At 42.7% G+C, this 21,835-nt stretch overlaps 1 protein-coding gene across 1 annotated transcript; it reads left to right on the forward strand.

The window, feature by feature from the left end:
* Window positions 1–2,174: 2,174 nt before the first annotated feature.
* LOC125229669 (integrator complex subunit 7) lies at window positions 2,175–21,815 on the forward strand. Its single transcript, XM_048134570.1, has 18 exons — window positions 2,175–2,325; window positions 2,404–2,818; window positions 3,156–3,268; window positions 5,163–5,296; window positions 6,119–6,304; window positions 6,662–6,810; window positions 7,509–7,635; window positions 11,922–12,109; window positions 12,808–12,993; window positions 13,535–13,665; window positions 14,722–14,945; window positions 16,027–16,175; window positions 16,359–16,557; window positions 17,328–17,442; window positions 18,624–18,714; window positions 18,891–18,969; window positions 19,534–19,728; window positions 21,574–21,815. Exons 1-18 carry the CDS (start codon window positions 2,238–2,240, stop codon window positions 21,628–21,630), a joined length of 2,826 nt encoding a protein of 941 aa, XP_047990527.1. The 5' UTR covers window positions 2,175–2,237; the 3' UTR covers window positions 21,631–21,815.
* The last annotated feature ends 20 nt before the right edge of the window (window positions 21,816–21,835 follow it).

Here is a 21,835-nt window from a genome sequence, read left to right on the forward strand (position 1 = left end):
AGTATGAGTATGAGTAATCTGTCAATTAGGATACCACAGACTAAACTATAAGTGCTAATTATAATAAGCTCATTATAATTGACTTTAGTTAACTATAATAATTTCAAAAATAGAACTTTATACAATTTCTATACTAATTTGCGATACCTGGCAAATTTTCCTGCATCTGAAACACATTTTTTTTATCTGTCGCGTTATCGGCCAATTAGAGACGGTTATTACAAACAATAGGTTGCTAGGTAATTCGATGTTGATACAACGGTGAACGACTCTATTGACATTAATTTTAACTTGCATGAATGGTGATATTTCCGTCCATTGATGATGAAGATGATGACTCGTAGAAAAAGTATTGTATACAATAGTGATATAATTAAGCTTTTCACTCTCGTACCGTACTACACATGGTACTCGACTGAAAAGTTTTGTATTATATCACGATTGTATAAAATACTATTATATAAATTTCTTTCAGGATTCACTACAATGAATAAATAACAGGTACAGTCGGTCTTTAGATCGTGTGGTCCGACCCGAGTGTTGCCGTTGTCGACACCGGAGTCAATAATAATGAATCTTTTTCTATTTATGCATTAACACACCTCTGACACTGGCGATCAAATATATGAAAGAGGCGCGTTCCCCGCACACAGTCTAAGCTCGCGTAGGTGAACGCGTACTATCCTTTGTGAATAGGCTTTAATATCATATTTTTATATTTATAGAAAAAGCAAACCGTTTGACATTTATGGTGACTTGAATTTGCAACTCACAGATTTTTTTTTTTTTAATTTCATTTAACATTAAATGGTCATTTTAGTACCAAAACTAAATTCTACGTTATTTATTTACTCGAAAACGATACTAAACATGACCTAATAGCTAAACGGGTTCTAATAGAGTTTTTTAAAATAAAGGCATTTTAAAATTACGCTCGCGGCGTCCCGACGCCGCGCGGCTTAAAGGTTTTTTTTACAAAACTTAACGTTAGTAAAGGTGGGTAAAAGTTACATTATTCATAATCTATATTAAATAGGCTTTCATATCATATTTTTTATTTGTAGAAAAAGCAAACAGTTTTGACATTTATGATGACTTGAATTTGTAAATGATAGATGAAAATTTCAAACTTTTCATTTTTTTTTATTTTATTTACCATTAAATTATAATTTTAGTACCAAAAATGAATTCTACGTTATTGATTTACTCGAAAACGATACCAAACATGACCTATGAACTAAACGGGGTATGTTAGAATTTTTCAAAGCAAGCCGGGTGAAGCGGTACTTTGACCCCCCTCCCGAGCCCCAGGGGGAGGCTCCCGAAGGCTCCCGATCTTAATCGGCTTATTTTGATATAAGGAACAACTGTGCCAAGTTTCATGCTTTGGTCAAGAAAAAAAAGGTTTGGCCTCTTTTTGTCGATAAACGTCCCCACTAAATAAGGAGCAAGGACATGAAGAATAGATTCTTCATGAGCACGGATAAGAGGCAAACTGACAGGCCAGACAAATAGAAAAGTCACAATAGGTACTTAACACAGAGAATAGACAAAGTTAGTTTAAGCAGGTTGGATCCATTGGTGTGTTTTAGACAAAAAGGTTGCGCTTGCTTACTACGAGTACCGCAAGGGTACCGATCAAGTACCGATCAAGTACCGACAAGTACCTACCGACGACTCGGAGAAATTGTGATTTTAAAGCAACCTATCCAGTTAGATTACCTGAATTGGGTATGTTAGCGAATTGCCTCGATGAGTACCCACTTATAAATTGCCTGTTAAAAAAAAGTACTTACACCATACTCAGAACAAAAGTCCTTCAAGCCCACAGGGACAACGCCGTCTTCGAAACGTCGGAGTCAAATACTACGCTAATCCATAATATAGGAAGCTGCATTATTGCTTTTCTAGACAAATCTAACTACATATTGCTAAATAAGTAAACAGTTTTACAGAAACTCTTGTACGATGACTTCGTTTACGTTTTTACAAGTTTTTATTACATAGTATCGACATCTACCGTCGAATAGCTTAAACCAATGATATGTATAAAAATGGTTGTAATGTGCCATCTACTGAGCTCTTTGTAAACTAATAAGCACCGAAACTGCGCTGTCAGTAGCTGTCAAATATCGACTGTCTATGAGCATTTTCTGTTGTTGATGAATCAAGTTTGTGTTATTGTCAGTTTAGGTTTGTTGCTTAATCCTGATATTTTCTATTGGAAATAGCCGAAAATGATCGGCGTTCGACTAAATACCTTCAGCGACAACGCTGGAGAACCTGAACAAGATGCTAATTCAGCATTAACTGAGCTAGACAAAGGTATACAAACATAACCTATACAGTACACAAAACAACCAACAAAGCTTGCAAAACCTATAATAAGTGCTTGTTTTACAGGACTCCGGTCAGGAAAAGTGGGAGAACAATGCGAAGCGATAGTACGTTTTCCACGTCTCTTCGAAAAATACCCGTTTCCCATACTCATAAATTCTTCATTTCTGAAACTTGCCGACGTCTTCCGTATGGGCAATAACTTCCTTCGTTTATGGGTACTGCGGGTTTGCCAACAGAGCGAGAAGCATTTGGACAAGATCCTGAACGTTGATGAGTTTTTAAGACGAGTGTTCAGTGTTCTACATTCGAATGACCCTGTGGCTAGGGCGCTCGCACTTCGCACGCTCGGAGCGGTGGCTGGGATCATTCCCGAGAGGCAGAATGTCCACCACGCTATTAGACGGGGACTGGACAGCCATGACAATGTGGAGGTCGAGGCTGCTATTTATGCTACTACCAGATTTGCTGCACATTCCAAGTATGTTGATCTATTTTTTGTTTATATGTACGTATTTAATTTTAAATAAAAATTTGAAAAAAATCCCAACATAGCAGACCGATTTTCATGAAACATGGCTAAGAACACGCCCAACTAAGTCAGCTTTCAAACAAAAAAAAAATCTAAATTGATTCAGGAGCTATGATTCCACAGACAGACACACATAGACAGACAGACAGACACATCAAACTTATAACACCCCATTGTTTTTGCGTCGCAGATTAAAAATAAAATAACGAATTGCATTCTACTCACTTCTATGAAACTTGAGTTATCAATAGTTTGTTTAAATGTATACCAATATTACCAATTCCAGTGCCTTTGCGGTAGCGATGTGCAACAAGTTATCGGACATGGTGGAATGTGAGAGCACAGGTGCAGAAAGGCGCGCCAAGCTCGTGAGAGCCTTAAGGACCGTTCACGGAGGAGGTATGCTACTGGTTGAGTTTGTTCTCATTCCTTATTTATCATACGTTACTCACACTTGTATTCTCAGAAGAGGTAAGCAGAGCACATGAAACTGCCAATTTTGTAGTGTTCAGTGGGTTTAAGAAAACAAAATTGTGATATTTCAGAGACAGTTTGCTAGAATGCCAGGATGACAGCTTGATAGAACAGTGATAAGTGCTCCTTCAGTGAACAGTTTCCAAAACAGATTTGATAAACATTTAAAATTAAAATATAAACAATTAACTATAGATAAACATGTGCAGTGATATACATGCATCAGTTATCAGCTGCTAGTGTATCAAATAATATACAACGTGTTTCCGGTATCACTCAAAACCTCAGACACCCCAAGTGATTTTTATTTTTTTAAACTCATCTAGAGTATTCATCTGTTAATCTGATGGTTAGTTTTTTTTAAATTGAATTTTTAATTTTCTGTACAGCTCTACTTGATTTTTAGCTCTATACTCAATAAAATAATTGATAACTACCATCATAAACCATAAGACTATTTATTTGTGTACGTTACTGCAACGACATAAGGTTTACCAATAGACAGCTAAGATGTCACTGTAAAACACTTTAAAGCTTTGTCACAGTAAACTTCAAATTGGACAGGTAATCGCAGTAAGCAAATTTAAACCCAATATTCAAAATGACAAGGTTGTAATTTGGTACTACGAGTTCAATTTGTTATGACTTATGATAAACATTAAGATTAAACTGACAAACAACGTCAAACTAGTAGCGGAAAAAATAATCGTCCAAGTAACCAGCCAGTATTAATACCCCTAAATAATGAAAAAGGTAAACAACCTCTAGCAATGCGATATACACAATGTTGTATTACGAGTACAATAGAATGGGCACGTAAAAAATAACTAATAATACTAATTTAAATAAAAATATTACCCCCATCAAGATATAGCTCAATCGATTCTACTCTCGATTCTGAACAAACTGTTTTCAGGTTTTTAGTGTTAAGTGAAACACGGTGTATATAATATAATTGAAATTGAAATCATTTATTTCAGACTTATTGGTCCATAATAATAAATAAATACATTTTTTTTTATTTAAATTTAGAGATTAAAATTACATGAATACTAAAATAATTAAATTATAAATAACAACAAAATTAATCATATAAAATTAAAATGGCTGTTAGGCCTCAGATGCATGCCCATCCCACTGGATGATTATAGGGCTGTCCACACTATTAGCAACAACCTTCAGACGAGTGTTGGCGCCCTGCACGCGCGCCCACAACGACGCTGCGCGCTTGCGCAGCACGGCCTGGAAGCCGTCAGTGCCGTTCTCGGCAAACATCCTCGAAGCGCTACAGCGCCAACGCAGCCCCAACAATCCAGCCCAAATAATAATAATAATACCCACACCACAATCAATATCTCAGTGGCCACAGCTTAGTCAATTTATCTTAGAATGCATGACCATTATTTTTAATTTTAATTTTTTTTTTTTTATTTATTTGGGAAACATACAGCACATAATAATACATGGTAAACAAACAAAGTTAACTCATAAGCCAAAACAGTTTCCCCTTATAGCTATTACAGAATTCTTTGCTCCGAAAAATAATACAAGTAAAATTTAAAAAAAAATGATTTTAACAAGCAGGAATAAATAGTTTTACATGCATGATTAAAGTAAAGTATTCAAGCATAAAATTAGAATTTGGAAATGAATATGAATATACAAATCTACAATTTAACACAAAACAACTTAACAATTGCAACATAAATTTAACATTATACAATTGCAACATCAATTTAATTTTAACTTTTAACGTAAATAATGAAAAAAGTAAAATAAATAAAATTAAAAATTAAATTATTGACTTCTTTATTAATAGCGGTGCGAGCTGGTGGTGTGCTCAAACTGCTCCGCTCTCTCCTGGAGCGGTTCCCGTCCACCAGTTCAGTGCGAGCCGCCATCTCTGCGCTTACTGCCATCGCTCACGACACCGTCGTCCACGTGCCAGATCAGGTAACAAGGGATTTGTATTGATGGAGAATATATAATTAGTATGTTGTGCAACAAGGGGAGGAAGTTGAATATTACTAACGAGAGTAGCTTTAAAGACTCGAGTTAGTAATATTCATACTCCCCGAGTTACACACAATGTTTTTCATCACACTCGCAATGTAAAAAATATGTAAATAGATGTAAAAAAGTTTAGTACGGTACAAGAAATTTCATTATTCCCTTGGGAGAACGATTTTTCTATAACTCACGCTCCGCCTGCGTGCAATAGCACATTTAAAGTGCGGTTGTGATGAAAAAAATATTATGCCCACGTTAAGCTTAATGTTTATGGTTTCACTAAGGTTCATAAAATCGAATCATTAAATTAGGTATAAATTGAAATAGACATTAGCGGTCCACACTGGTGGCACGCCTCGAACACAGTTTTACTAAGTTTTACAAATAAAATGAAGTCTTCTTTCAGCCAAATATCCCATCTGTGATATTAAGGTACTTTCCCTCCAGGTGGCATAGCCGTGGGACACCCTGTATAACTGTTTCAGTTTATAAATTACTAGCCTTAGCCCGCGGCTTCGCTCGCGTTAGAAAAAGACAACAAGTAGCCTATGTCACTCTCCATCCCTTCAACTATCTCCACTTAAAAAATCGCGTCAATTCGTCGCTCCGTTTTGCCGTGAAAAACGGACAAACAAACAGACACACATTTTCCCATTTATAATATTAGTATGGATACACAGTAGTGTGAAAATAATACAAACAAATTCTTAAAACCATTTTGAATGTTCCTTAGTTGGTAAAAATACTTCCTTCAAAACCTAACAGGTGGAGCTCCTCCTCAGTATAGCCACAAACGACGCGCGTTCCTCGGTCCGCCGGGCCGCGCTACTCGGCCTGAAGACTCTGGCCCAACACGCAGCCCTGTGGCCCGCTGCATCTGTGCAAGCTTTAGTGCGGACAGCTGCTGATGCTGACCCGAAGCACACTATGCTATGTTTGGAGGTTATGCAAGTAAGAATGGGTTAGGAAATGTTACTTATATCGTATCAGTCTCCAGTGAGATAAGACACTTGACGCTCTGGTGTGATGAGACACTTGACACTCTGGTGTCATGAGACACTTGACACTCTGGTGTCACGAGACATTTGACACTCCGGTGTCATGAGACACTTGACACTCCGGTGTCATGAGACACTTGACACTTCGGTGTCATGAGACACTTGACACTCCGGTGTCATCAGACACTTGACACTCCGGTGTCATGAGACACTTGACACTCCGGTGTCACGAGACACTTGACACTCCTGTGAGACAAGACACTTGACACCTCGGTGAGTTGTTTGTAATCATGTATGTTTACTATTGCAGATCCTAGTAGAATGCCCAGCGGTGATCGCCGACGCAGCAGGCTCGGCGCAACTAGCCTTACGTGATCTATGCGCACGCGCTGCGCTAGAAAGTTCACTGCGTCCCGCCGCGACCGCCGCGCACGTGCTTACACGCCGCGCCGTGCACTGGTAACTAGTTTTTTTTTATGATATAGGCAGCAGACGAGCCGCCTGATGGGAAGCAGTGATCGTCGCCCATGGACATAAGCAACATCAGGGGAGCCACTTTTGTGTTGCCCACATTTGAGAACCTTAAATACGAAAGGAAACACCTCAGAAGGTAGCTCAGTTCACAACGCGCATGTTCTGGGAAAAAACAAGCGAGAGGCCCGTTTGTTCTTGTGAGGATGAACTTTGTTTCTTTGGCGGGAGGTGCGGTGATAAAAGCGCGACGGTGGCACCAGGTCAAAAAGTTGTTCAGAACACTTCCCGTTGTACAGACGGTGGAACAAGCACAGAGAGCCAACGTCTCCGAAGGCCTGAACCCGACCTAACATAGGCTAGTTGTACCTATAACGTTTACTATTGTAGACTAGACGTATACTTTGACCGTTTGCCGCGCGAGGACATTTCCCCGCGACGCTATTCGCTCTGTCTAAACCCGCCAAATTATTAATTACAACTTGTTTTTTAACCCCCGACGCAAAAACGACTGTCTGTCTGTTTGTCTGTCTGTGGCATCGTACCCGAACGGATGAACCGATTTCGATTAGTTTTTTTTTGTTTGAAAGCTGAGTTAGTCGGGAGTGTTCTTAGCCATGTTTCATAAAAATCGGTCCACTATGTCGCGATTGGGGGTTTTTCAAAATTGTAATTTTTGTCCACAGCTACGAGGAAGGCATACCCGTAGAAGGCGCAGAACTGATGCTGGCCCTCGAGAACATAGTGATCGCCACGGGCGTGCCCGACGGACAGGACACTATACGCCCGCTGCGCATGGCTCTGCGCTGTCTGGTTAGTGCTCTCTTTACGAGTCCTTTGTACACGCTGGAACTCGCTGGGGGGGGGAAGAACTTAGCTTATCCTGACACGCCCGTTCTTCATTCAAAAGTACCTGGGCGAGTATTTTATTATATCCAGGTCTTCAAAGCAAGAGTGAATAGGTATCTCATAGGTAAGCGTGCTCCACCGTAGACTGCATCATCACTTACCATCAGATGTGATCGTGGTCAAACGTCTACCTATTCATACTAAAAAAAAAACTCGTAAAAATATTTAAAAAAAAACCTTATTTCCGGCTGGCATTCGAACCCTAACCTGCGATTGTTAGACCGACGCTATTACGACGGAGCTACGCGCCGCCGGTGCTCGGACGATGAAATTAGCGACCGTATTTTGCGTTTATTAATGCATAAGAAAAACGCATGAAAATTCGAAAATTCGCGTTTTCCGGGACCTAAGAATAAGCTAGATCGATTTTCCCCCGAAAACCCCCACAACAAATTTCAGCGAAATCGTAAGAGCGGTTTCCGAGATCGCCGGTAGGTATATATAAATAAATACCTATACATGCATTGCTCGTTTAAAGTTATAATAAGATAAGATTCGTATTGGTAAAGCTCTACATTCTGCCGGAAATAAATACGAAATATGTAAAGGCAGTGCCAAGATAAGCTAAGTGATAAAATTTTGACTTGAAATTTTCGAGGAGTTCTTATTTTTTTCTTTAACTGACAGACCTTATCCGTCTAGCGGGGTGGCAATTAATGGGCACATTAATTTAATATATATTTTTTATTGTATCGTTTTATTTGACATTCTTATTATTTATTGTTTCTTGATTGTTATAATTTGTATATAAATACATATGACGATTTTTGTGAAATTGTGCTATTTTTAATTCAAGTTAAAATATCATGGTGATTTCCAATTAGAAATGAACGAAGTCAAATCAAATCATGTAAACGGTTAACCGAACTCGCGTTAAAGAGTCCGCTCGCTGACGGAGAACATAGAAAAATCATTACATAAATGTCACTAACATAGGTTAAGAATAGCAATAAGTTACTAATACAATATGGAAATTTATTTCTGAAATAAATGATATTTAATTTAATTTAATTTAATTTAATAAATACTTTAAAACGAGGCAAATACAAAGGCATTACAGAAATGTTTAATCGCCATCAGTTATTCGTCGTTACGGTATGTTGCAAATTTCCTTCTGGTCAAAGCCCTTCCCGCTCGTGATCCTCGTGATCATGTCCAAAACTCGCTTGGGCTGGTCCGCGGGTGCGTAGTGCGTGGCGCCGAGTACGTAGATCTCGGTCAGCCGCCGCGCGCGCCGCACGCAACCCGCCGGCTTCCCATCCACCCGCCATTCATACCGCGAGGCTAACTTATACTCCTCCGCACCCGTGAAATTAAAATGATTCCGCAAGAAATCTACAACCCCCTTGTACTGCACTATCTCATCCAACTCCCCGTCGTACAGCGTCACCGGGTACCGATCTAGTATCTCCGATAACCACGGAGCCATAGATTGGCATACGTCGACTGTCAGGTAAGAGTACACGGTGCCGTTGAGGTGGGTAAATAACGAGTCCCCGACGTGGATAGCTTTTCTTACTTCGTTTGTATTTATCACCGGAACGTATTCTTTGTTTTCCCATTGGTCATTTATCGTTTCATTGACTTTCAAAACTTTTTGAATATTGCGACTGTCGTCGCGACACAGATCATACTTTGTATAATATTTCTGAGTGTCGGGATTTATCCAAGGCCCCCCGATCGCGAGCCCTTTCAGGTTTACCTTAGTTTCGGCCTTTTTCATGATGGTGTAGGCGAGAGCCGGGACGTATTTCCCGGCGTAGGACTCGCCCGTTATGAAGAAATCGTTTGGCTGCAGCTCCGGGAACAGTTGGAAGAACTGCGTGAGAGTCGAGTAGAGCTGCTCGCCGACCTGCGTCTCGTTCGTACAATACCCCTTCGTGTCGTTGGTGAAACTGAACCCCGCCCCCACGGGGCTGTCGATGTAAAGGAGGTGATGATTGAGCGCCCAGTGGTATTGCCTCCGTTCAATTTTCCTATTTACGACTTGTATCGGTCCGTTTTCTACGAATAAACCGAACATGGAGGATTCGCCCGGGCCGCCTTGCAGCCACAGGACCACGGGGGCTTTACCTCGGTCCTCGGACATGGCCGGGAAGTACCAGAAGAAGTGGTTGGAGTCGTAGGCCTTGTCGACGGTGAAGAAGCCGGAGTAGCTCTCTATATCAGCCAAGCTGTCGCCCAGGGTGACCCGCGCCAGCCGCCGCGCGTGGTCGAGGTCGCCGCGCTCGAGGTATGGCGTCAGGAACAGCGGCTCCCCCGGGTCGGAGTCATCACTCGCTCCCGGGACGTTTCGGAGAAAGCCACATACTGAATATAATAATGACCAGCCAAAAATAACACGCAGTATATGCGACATGTTGTATACCACAATTCAATTGGAAAGAGAATTATTATTATTATTTGGAGCCCGTCGTGTCCCACTGCTGGGCAAAGGCCTCCCCCCAATTTTTCCACTGATCTCTATCCAGTGCTATGTCTGACCATTCCTCCAAGAAGGAGTCCAGTTCATCCCTCCATCGCCGGCGAGGTCTGCCGGATCCCCGATCAGAGTTTTCGGGCTCCCACACTGTAGTGAGTTTGGCCCACAACTCATTAGGCATTCGGCAGACGTGACCAGCCCAGTCCCATTTTAACTTGGCCGCCTTCCGAGCTACATCGGCGATTTGAGTTTTAGAGCGTAGCGTGGTGTTCCGGACTCGATCCACCAATTTGACACCTAGTATGCTACGCTCCATGGCTCGTTGGCAAACCCCGAGCTTGGACTTCTGAGCTTTAGTCAAAGACCAAGTCTGTGCACCGTAGGTCAGAATAGGGAGTATGCATATGTCCATGAGCTTCCGTTTGAGTGTCATCGGAAGATTACCTTTCATAAGATGTTTCATGGACCAATAGCTCCTCCAGGCGTTTTCAATTCGTCTTTCGATCTCTTTTTCTTGACGTGCCTGGAGGGAAACCAATTGGCCCAAATAAATGTACTCATTGACATATGCAACCTGTTCTCCACTTACCTCTATCCTACGTGGTGTACTATTAGTCATTAGCTTGGTCTTTGACATATTCATCTTCAGTCCAATCTCGAGGCTTGCAGTGCTTAGTTCTTCAAGCATTTCTTGTAACTCGGAAGCGGTTGAGGAGAAAACGACTATGTCATCAGCGAACCGTAGATTGGTTAATCTGCGTTCTCCGACGACGAGCCCCTTCTCTCCCCAACTAGGCGCAAGTTTTCTGAAGACGTGTTCCAGAGTGCTGGTAAAGAGTTTCGGCGATAGTGGGTCTCCTTGCTTAACTCCTCTCTCTATTTTGAAGGAAGGGCCAGATGATTGCAGTTTAATGGCGGCGGTACTATTTCTATATATGTTGCTCAAGAGATTAATGTAAGGTGGATCTATTTCTTGGTCTAACAGGGCAGTAAAAATGGATTCATGTGTGATGCTATCAAAAGCTTTGGAGTAATCTATGAAGGCAATATAAAGTGGAAGTCTATGTTCTTGGCATTTTTCAATTATTTGATTTACAGAGTGCAGATGGTCGGTGGTAGAGAGGCCTGGCCTGAATCCTGCTTGCTCGGGTGGTTGGTGGCGATCGAGGCGGCCTGAGATACGGCTTTCTATAATTTTGATAAAAGTTTTGTACAGGTGGGAGACAAGGCTGATAGGGCGATAATTACCTATATCAGCCCTGTCACCCTTCTTGTATAACAGTATGATATTAGAGTGACACATTTGCTGTGGAAAGAGAATGACTACAAAAATTAACATACTTGTTTTAAATAGACAGAGACATACCTAACATTAGGAATGTGGCTCTGATAACGAGGCTGGCATAATGTGCATGGTTCTTGCACCGCTTGCACGAACAATAAGTAATAGTCTACACGGAGTTGACTAATTAGTCATTACTATCACACATAAATCTAAAACAATGTTTCTGTAAATTCGCCACCCGGTATAACTGTAGTAAAATTTGTAGTATATATAAGGTATGTTTGAAAATAAAAAATATAATTTACGACCTGCACGGGCAATAGTTATTATCTAGTTTCAAACGTAGTTACGTACCTATGTATGGTGTCATATAATAGTCCTTAATTATATTTCTGACACACGATGACTCGCCCGCTATATTTACGGTATTCCTAGGTGAAAAAAACACATAACTCACAAACAAGCTCTGATATCTCTTGACAGGTACAACTATGCAACGCAGCGCCAGCCGAATACGCACCACGAACCGGTCTCCTACTGACGTCTCAGCTGCGAGCGACTGGCTGGAGACAAGGGGGCCCGAGGGCCTTGGCCTTGTTGGAGGCCTTAGGGGCCTTAGGCGGAGGCACTCATGGGGCCCTAACTTTGACTCTAACGGACTTGATGGACGGGTAAGATCTGCAATATCTTGTGGCATTGTCAACTTTAGAAGCCGAATATATCACCGGTAGACTACAGACTTCAACTGCGAGCGACAGGCTGGAGACAAGGGGGCCCAACGGCCTTGGTCTTGTTGGAGGCCTTGGGGACCCTAGACGGAGGCACTCATGGGGCCCTGACCCTTACGTTAACTTATCTTATGGACTGGTAAGATATCTTTAGCATCTTGTGGCATTATCCACATTAGAAGCCGAATATATCACCGGTAGACTACATACTTTTCAACTGCGAGCGACTGGCTGGAGACAAGGGGGGCCGAGAGCCTTGGCCTTGTGTGAGGCCTTGGGGGCAGTCATGGAGCCCTGACACTTACACTGACTGATTTCATGGACGGGTAAGGTATCTTGTAGCATAGTCTACTTTAGAAGCCGAATATATCATCGGTCGATTACTGACTTTTTAATTACGAGCCACTGGTTGGAGACAGGAGGAGCGTTTTGGCCTTGATCGAGGCCTTGGGGGCCTGGGGAAAGGGGGCATTCATTTTCATACTTCTTTTTTATCTATCCCTCGGGAAAAGACGATATTAACAGTGCATTTTTGGAGTCGAATCCCGGATGAAAACCAGAACATCATAAATGACAAAATTATAGGTCAAACGTGAAAAAAATATCTTTTAACCCATATTACCTTATATTTGATTCCGCAGAGCCGACATATCCGAGCCAGTAGAAGACGGCACAGCGCTAGTGCTCCTCTGCACCGTGATATTCCAAGAGAGAGCCGCTAAAGCGCTCAAATGCAAGATCAAGAGCGGCTGGCAGGAGAAGATCAAAGAAGCTATTAGTAGCGCTGATGGGTGGACCAAGTATAGAGTCGCTAGAGCTGCTCTAAGGTAAGTCGAACTTTATTAACTATAGGAAGGCAAAGTCAAATGCAAGGTAAAGAGTGGCTGGCAGAAGACCAAAGAAGCGATCAGTAGCGCTGATGGGTGGACCAAGTGTAGAGTGGCTAGAACTGCTCTAAGGTATAAACATAGTTACAGGGTGCAGGAAGTCAAAGCGCTCTAATGCAAGGTAAAGAGCGCCTAGTAGGAGAAGATCAAAGAAGCGATCAGTAGCGCTGATGGGTGGACCAAGTATAAAGTCGGTAGAGCTGCGCTAAGGTAAGAGTCAACACTGCTGGTATACAAAATAAAGTGGTTCCAAAGAACAGATCTTCGTATGTCTTAAAGTTTGAAACTTATTGATATAGGTAGTCTTCTTCATCAACCTAGCGTTTTCCCGGCCTAGCGCCAGCGTCCGCTTTCCTGCTCAGTCTTCTCCACTGCGCTCGGTCTTCGGCATTCTTAGGCGTAAGATTGTTCTCTTCCATGTCCACTGTCACGACGTCCAGCTGAAACTTTTTGCCATACTGATAGGTCAATCTGTTTACAGATATGGGCATCACCGTTTAGCAACACATGTGTTGGAAGGGTTACTGGGAGCGGCAAGCTCCGAGGCCACACAGCGTTGGTTGGCCTCGTTGTACCGAGCTGCCAAGGCGGACGCTGAACTTGTTGAACAAGGTAAAATCCGTTTTTGTATACTGTTTGTTAAATAACCGGATCCACATGCGGCGAGTGGTGTTGCGAGGCATATTCCTCGAGCTGCAAATGAACAACGTGTACACGCCTCGACCGAGGCAGGTCGCTCGGCTGTGGAAAATGCGAGCGTTTTCGCCGAAGCAGACTAAGGGCCAGTCGCATCGACCACATTTGACAGACACATCATCGTCACGCAGCAGACGTTTATGGAACTTTCCATACGATAAAATTTAACGAACGCTTTAACGGATACAGACGGTTCGGTGCGACCGACCTTAAGTAGCCGTTTGCGGCAAAACTGTCTCGCGACGTGGACTAGGAAAATCGCTAGCTGATATTTTAGATTTGAAGCGTTTGACAAACCGGATTGATTCTCGTCGTTTCGTTTGAATTTCACATAAATAACAAGCAATCATACATCATCATCATACAATCACGCCTGTATCCCACAAAGGGGTTGGTAGAGCACATGAAACTACTAAAGCTTTAGTGCCACTCTTGGCAAATAAGGGGTTGAAAGAAAACGAAACAATACAAACAATAAATTTTAGGTGTTAAAAGGACCGACCGCGTCCGTAACACCACGCTGCGCTCTAAGACTCGCATTGCTGACGTTGGCAGAAAAACCGCCAGGCTTATGTAAATGGGACTGGGCCGGCCACGTCTATCGCATGCATCCGGATAGGTGGGCTAACATAGCCACCAAGTGGATGCCGACGAAGAAGCGTGGGCCGGGCAGGCCCAGGCAAAGATGGCGGGACGATCTTGACGACTTCCTAAATAACTGGCCGGAAGTAACGGAGAATCGGGAATTATGGAGAGCCAGGGGAGAGGCCTTCGCCCAGCAGTGGGACACTCCAATAGGCTAAGAAAAAAAAAAACAATATACGGGTTGAAATAAAAAGGACCGTTCATACTTGGCATAGGGACTTTTGTGGTCACAATGAATAACTTTTCATTATGACGTGAAAGGTCACAATACAAAGTGTGAACGGTCCGTTTTACTTGACCGTGTATGTGTAATGATACGGTCCTCAGGTATGAGGGGGCTGGAGGCGGCGGCGTCGTGCTGGGAGGTGGCGGGCGGCTGGGGCGGCGCCGGCGCCGCGGGAGGTGGCTGCGCGGGCTGCGCGGGCTGCGCCGCCTGCACGCCGCTCGCCGGCGCTTGGATCGCGGCTAGAGCACAAGCCTTGAGCACGCTAGCGAGGACGGCGGACAGAGCGAGGGTGTTGTGCACGCAACCCCCGCCTGCTGTAGCACAGGTCAGTTATCGACAGGTGTCGTTATCGAGGCCGCGGCGTCGTGCCGGGAGGTAAGGAGCGGGTAACTCGGGCGGCGGCCGCTCGTCAGCCGGCGCTCGGGTCGCGGCGCCGGCGCGGCGGCGCGGTCCGCGCGCCGAGCGACAACCGCGCCGCCACGCCGGTGAGACTACACTCGCACGTCTACGAAGCCTAAATTGAAATTTTATACAATCAAAAACTGAACAAATAAGTTATTAGTTTTTTTTTTTAATAGTGTTCCTTTCCATCAATACATCGCTGCATCCGATGAAACCATTGAGAAAAGCACTTTTCCCACTCGTCTTTAGAGGTAGTTTTTGGATCTCAGTCAAATTATGAGATATCCAACGGGCACAAAGCCTCCTCCCTACTAAATATCCATGGTAGAATTTGTGCACTTGACACATACCGATGCCTAAGATTCTCGGAATTTGCTGATAGGTCACTTTTTAATCAGTCTCTATCATACACCACACACCACTGATATTATCTTCGGTCATCGCCGTAAAAAGCCGTCCCTCACGCTGATCATCGGTGAAATTAGTGCAACCACGTTCAATTTTATTAAACCAGTTGTAAACAGTGCCACGAGATGGGACTTCATTGTGAAAGGCCAAACGAAGTCTATTATAATATAACTCTTTTGTTGACTTCAATGACATCGAAAGTTATAGAAATACATGGTACGGAAATTTTAGTGCTGAAGCGAAACATACAATTTTGATTTTGCTGCCAAATCGTAAAACAAACGATAAATTATTGAAATTCACACATATTGGCAAAAAGTTCTAAAATGTAAAATTAATTTCGAATTATATTCTTTACAAGTGGGCAGTTCTAAAAACTTTGAGTGTCGCCCTCCTACACTACATTTAGGGCCACTTGCGCCAACGAAAATGGAGGGTTAACCCACCATTTTATATGGAATTCGACAGTTGACAGGCCACTAACCCTGACTTAAGTGGTTGGTGCAAGTGGGCCTTAGATGTCGTATCCCATTGTATAGGCATGTAGAGTAGAGTAGACTGACACACTACATGACATGTCGTACCTCGTTGCGCAGGCGTCTCGTTCGCCGTGCGCGGCGGCCGGTTTATGCGCAGCAGCTCTCCGCGCGGCGGCGCGCGCGGCGCGCGGCGTGGCGGCGCGGTACGCGCACATCGCCAGGACCGCCTTCCATGCTGATGAGGCTACGCTGACGCATCTTCAAATGTATCCTTTTTACATTCATTACAATATGTAGCTTCAACTTCCGACGTATTGGTGTGATAGAAAGGGACAAACGCCCTTTATCGGCTTGATCACTTTAAATTAATATTCGTCGGTTGATTGACATTTCTTAAAATTTTCCAAAATTTGTAATACTATTAAATATATTCCTTAACCAACCCCCAGTTCTCAGCACACGTTCACCCAGCTATCCGAGTTCCTGGAGCGCATCACCGGGCAGGCGGCCGCGCGCGCACTCTTCGTCCCGGACATCAAACCCAAGAGTCTCGACGAGAAGATAGCTCTGGCACCTGCTGAAGCTATTGTCAACATTTCCAATAAACTCTTCGATAACCCTAGTACGGGCAACGGGATTACGCACCGAGTAAGTTTATATAAATTCTTTGAAATAACTCATGGGAGTCGTTATTAGGTTTTCTAGGTCATAGTTTCTGGAACAACGCCATCTCTAGTATAATTGTAGAGTTATAGACACAGAACTTAATTTAGATAGAAGAAACAAATTCATATATTTGTATAGGGGCCGATCGTGTCAAATTTTGTACTGAAGTTTATTCTTGCCTGTAATTTTAAATATGTCTCAGGCTCTTGATTGTTCATAATTTTTGTGTTGTTGCAATTGAATATCACGTAACGAGGCATTTTTTATGTTTTGGTTGACTTCAACTTACAAAAATTGACGCCCGAAAGCTGCAAGCTGCGAGTAAAGACGGACAACTCAGTGGATTTCACTGAGTTCATTTGACACGCTAAGTAGATACGTTTGCTTGATCTATGGTATATATGACATCTGTGGTTATAGAACACAGCTATCAAAGAGTTTATAACACATATCAAACCCAAGAGTCTCGACGGGAAGATAGCTCTGGCACCTGCTGCTGCTGAGGCTATTGTCAACATTTCCGATAAACTATTCGATAACCCTAGTACGGGCAACGGGATAACGCACGATAAGTTCATACAAATCCTTTGAAATAACTCATGGGAGTCGTTATATAGGTTTTCGAGATGATGAGTAATGAAAGAACGACATGAAAGGTCTGAGTTTTCCATTTTTAAAATCCGGTGCTATTATTAACATTTTAAACATGTTTCTGCTTGATAAAAAATGAACTTTCAACTTGTGTCGTACAGCACGCAGAAGCAGTTTTAGCGGCAGTCCGAGCGTGCTGCGTGGGCGCAGTGTGGCCGCGTGCTGTCTGTGAAGCCCGCGCCTGTGGCGCCCTCTGCAGATTGTCACTCACTCCAGGTATTTATTCAAACTATGAGACTAACCGACTTGTCAGTCGAGCAATGCTACACTCGTGCCTCGTGAAATTAGTTTTTTTTTTAAATCGGGTTTTGAAAGTAAATTTTAGTCGTATGAATATGTTAAATCCGGGGGCCTATTGCATAACAATTGTGTAGCTTAACTTCAAACTTGGGTAAATCCATTCTGCTTTAAGGTTGATTATACATACATACATACATATAATCACGCCTGTATCCCATGAAGGGGTAGGCAGAACACATGAACTACTAAGTTTCAGTGCCACTCTTGGCAAAAAGGAGTTGAAAGAAATGCAAATTGTGACATTGCAGTGACAGGTTGCCAGCCTCTCGCCTACGCCACAATTTAACCCATATCCCACAGTCGACTTTTACGACACCCACGGGAAGAAAGGGGGTGGTGAAATTTTTAACCCGTCACCACACGGGAACCGCGAGGTTGATTATATTTAAAAAAATATTATTATCTGAAAGATAATCAACCTCATAGCAGAATGGATTAACCCAAGTTTGAAGTTAAGCGACACAATTTACAACTTGTATTACAAGTGGAACTCTCTTTCTTATAAAAGGAATTGGATGGGGACTAGCGCTTGTAATATGAGTTGTAATTTTTTATGCAATAGGCCCCTGTTCTAAAGTTTCTCTCTCGTGAAGCATCTAAGTACTTAAAGCAAATCTCGAAATAGTCGAAGTGTATTGAAATCTCATTGTAATATTAAAGTTGAGTTGCAGGTTATTGTAGAACTCATCATCATCATCACCCTTGCGTTATCCCGGCATTTGCCACGGCTCATGGGAGCCTGGGGTCCGCTTTGACAACTAATCCCAAGATTTGGCGTAGGCACTAGTTTTACGGAAGCGACTGCCATCTGACCTTCCAACCCGAAGGGTAACTAGACCTTATTGGAATTAGTCCGGTTTCCTCACGATGTTTTCCTTCACCGAAAAGCGACTAGCAAATATCAAAAGACATTTCGCACATAAGTTCCGAAAAATTCATTGGTACGAGCCGGGGTTCGAACCTGTGACCTCCGGATTGAAAGACGCACGCTCTTACCGCTAGGCCACTAGCGCTTAGGTTATTATATAATATTTTTGTGTGTTTTTGCGCTTAGGTTATTGTAGAAGTATTAGTACGTATATAATATTGTTGTGTAGGAGGGAGAGGGGCGGAGCAGGCAGCGGCGCTGCCGCACACGCACCACCTGGCGCTGAAGGCCGAGGGCGTGATCCTGCCGCCGCCGAGAGGGTAACACAAGACACTACATTGTTATCATGTTAAATAGATGTGCTAAATAATACAAGCTAATTCTTTGGAATCTCGCAATTTATTAAGACACATGTGAGCTTATTAACATCTAATATACTTAGATCTTTTTTTAAGGTATGCCGTTACAGTGATTAATTTTGTCATGTTTGTTTCAGCAAGTCGCAGCCGCCGCGCCAAGTGAAGTCAGTGCAGCTCACTGTCACCGCCACACCGCATCCGCGTACTAACGAGAAGGTAACTTGTTCCACAAACAATCGACCCTTCCATATACATGGCCTCTATTGACATACAACTAAAATATCGAACCAGTAACTTGAGCAAAACACCTGTTAATTGTTCACCCCAATTCGAGTTTCACTTGGGCATTTTCGTGAGAACAATCACCAAAAAAAATTTTCTAAGGTAGGTAAATTTTGTTTTTCCTACTCAGAATCAGGAGCTATTGATCTAGGACAAAAAACAAAAGACAATAAAATGGTCCCAAAATCTTCTATTATTTCACATAATTTCCACTTTGTAAGCGCTGTACTAAGTATTTGAAAAATGGTGACGAAGTGGAAAAATTAAATTTGGGATGATTTTTTTACCTAGTAGGATCGAAAGGGATCGAGTGGGAAATACATTAAATTTACCTATTTTTGAAAAAATAGGTTTTGAATCTTTTTTCGCGAAAATGCCCACTTGACTGTTATTCTTCTATTGAAGCGTAGTGTTGCCTCTGCTCGAGATTTCTTCTCAACCCAACAACTACTAAACATCATAATAAGCAAATCAATAAAGTTCAATATCTTTCCACAGACGGTGGAACTGACGAACGTGCCTCCCGTGCTCTCGGCGACTCAAACCGTGGCCCCCGTGCGAGACTTCTTCTCGGCACAGCAGTTGGTGGCTGTCTCCGCCCCTGGGCTGTATACTGTGGCCGTGGAGGCTGCCTTCGTCGACCAACACGGGGCCTTGTGGAACACTGGCCCGAGGACCTCTATTGTTATTAAGGTATGTACAAAATACAGATGTTACACTCCTGTCCAATTGCGGAATTCAACCAGACATGCGGGTTAAATACTTATTTGCCACCTATAGGTAGTATATCGTCACTACTTTTTAAAAAACTTGTATCTTCGTCTGTCAATGAAAAGAAAATTGTAGTATGTATGTATGGAATGCATATAGACTTACTGCGTTTTAACTTTGAGAAGCAGCTTGAAATACGAGATTTTTCAAAGTAGTGACGATATACCTACTTTGACAACTTAGTTTATAAACACGACGAAATCATAATATGATAGGCACGTTATAGTTCAATGCTTGGTATTTACAAACAAGTTTAGTGTAAAGTCAGGGATTACGCTACATAGTTTCAAGGCTTCGCAGTGCCGATGCCGCGATAGTTACTAGTTTAGGTACATATTAACGTGTGAGAGAAAATTAGCATATTAATCTACTACTTAGTGTTCCTACAATATCCTTGACTACAAATCGAGTAGATTATATGTATCGTTCCATGCCTCCTGGGTTCGAATCCCGGTAAGGGCATTTGTGTGATGAGACTGATGAGCACAGATATTTGTTCCTGCGTCATGAATGTTTTCTATGTTATATACATAGAAAACATTCATGACGCACAATGAATGTTTTCTACAATGTACAATGAATGTTTTCTATGTATATATATATATATATATATCGTTGTCTGAGTACCTGCAACACAAGCCTTAACGTTGAGCTTAACGTTGGACAGTGAATCTGTGTAAGAATGTCCATAATATTTATTTTTTATTTATGCCTAAATAATTTATGTTGTAATTTCAGACGACAACGTCCTTATGATTATATAACCTATTATATTGATACTATTATATTAGGTTGCTTTAGTATCAATATCGGAGCTTCCACAATCCAGGGAACGAGACAAAGATTTTCACTTTTCATAATAATTATGCGTAGAAACTTGACGTTATGGCGGATATAACGATCGGCCGGCAACATACATACGTGCTAGTGCATTGGTAAACATCAACAAGTATTGAATGTGCATGACTAATGCAGGTATAAATAACTATTGCTATTGCAATGACATCATGTAATCATCTAGAATTTGCAACTATCTATTTTCCTGTTAAAACCGACCGAAACGACCTTCAAGAAAAGAGCGCACACCCATTTTAAAGGCCGGAACGCACCACCAACACTGATACAATACTCGTGTCATCTTGCACTCCTTCCCTTGAGTGGGGAGGTGTGAGGAGGCCATATCAGGGCTTGCCCTCTGTGGCTGCATCTGGCGCTGGCTGTAACAACAGCCAGGTCTATTCTTCCCCCGAATTAACCGGGGTGCTGGTGCGCGGCGCGCGCCCGGGGGGGCTGCGCTGCGCGGGGCGGGGGGTGGCGGACGCTCCTGCTCCGTCTCCTCCCTTGTGTCCGGTGGGCTTGCTGCGGTCGCTGGGGGACGGCGGGACTCCGTGTCCGTCGTCCGGGGTTGCCTGCACCGTTAGGGGCAGGCTGGGGCTGTTTCGGTTGTCCGTTAGGGGCTGCGTATGTCGTTGGGGGGAGTCGGGTTTCCAGCCTCGACGTCCCTACGTGTCGGCTCCGATGGGGCTGACGAGGGCTTCTTCTTGTGTCCGGCGGGCGTGCATGGAGCGGTGCGGTGCTCAGCCGGCGGAGGATGAGGTGCGGTGGCTTCTTTGACGCGGTGGCGGACCAACACTGATGTATCAGGCGTCCATAGGCTACAGTGATCGCTTACCATCAGGTGAACTGTCTGCTAGCCCTTTTACATAAAAAAAACACCTAATTAAGGTAAAATATTCTTCAGTGCATTGAAACAAGGTTCTTTTTCAGGCACACGAGGACTCCAGTGCGAAGGGGAATACGCAAACTGCTAGGGGGAGATTTTGAGAAAGATAAAAAAATATTATCACTTGTGTATAAGTAAATATAAGTATAAAATAAATAATCTGGTTTATATTTCTTGGTGAAATTTCTACATTGTATTAAAATATAAGTATATTTGATGTATAAAACCTGAGTCAACAACCTTAGGTTAATAAAATAAAGATGCCAAACAATCTTTTATTTTTCATACCCCCTCATAACCGACTCT

This window comes from Leguminivora glycinivorella, chromosome 9, assembly GCF_023078275.1.
Source record: "Leguminivora glycinivorella isolate SPB_JAAS2020 chromosome 9, LegGlyc_1.1, whole genome shotgun sequence".
In the NCBI taxonomy this organism is placed as follows: Eukaryota; Metazoa; Arthropoda; class Insecta; order Lepidoptera; family Tortricidae; genus Leguminivora; species Leguminivora glycinivorella.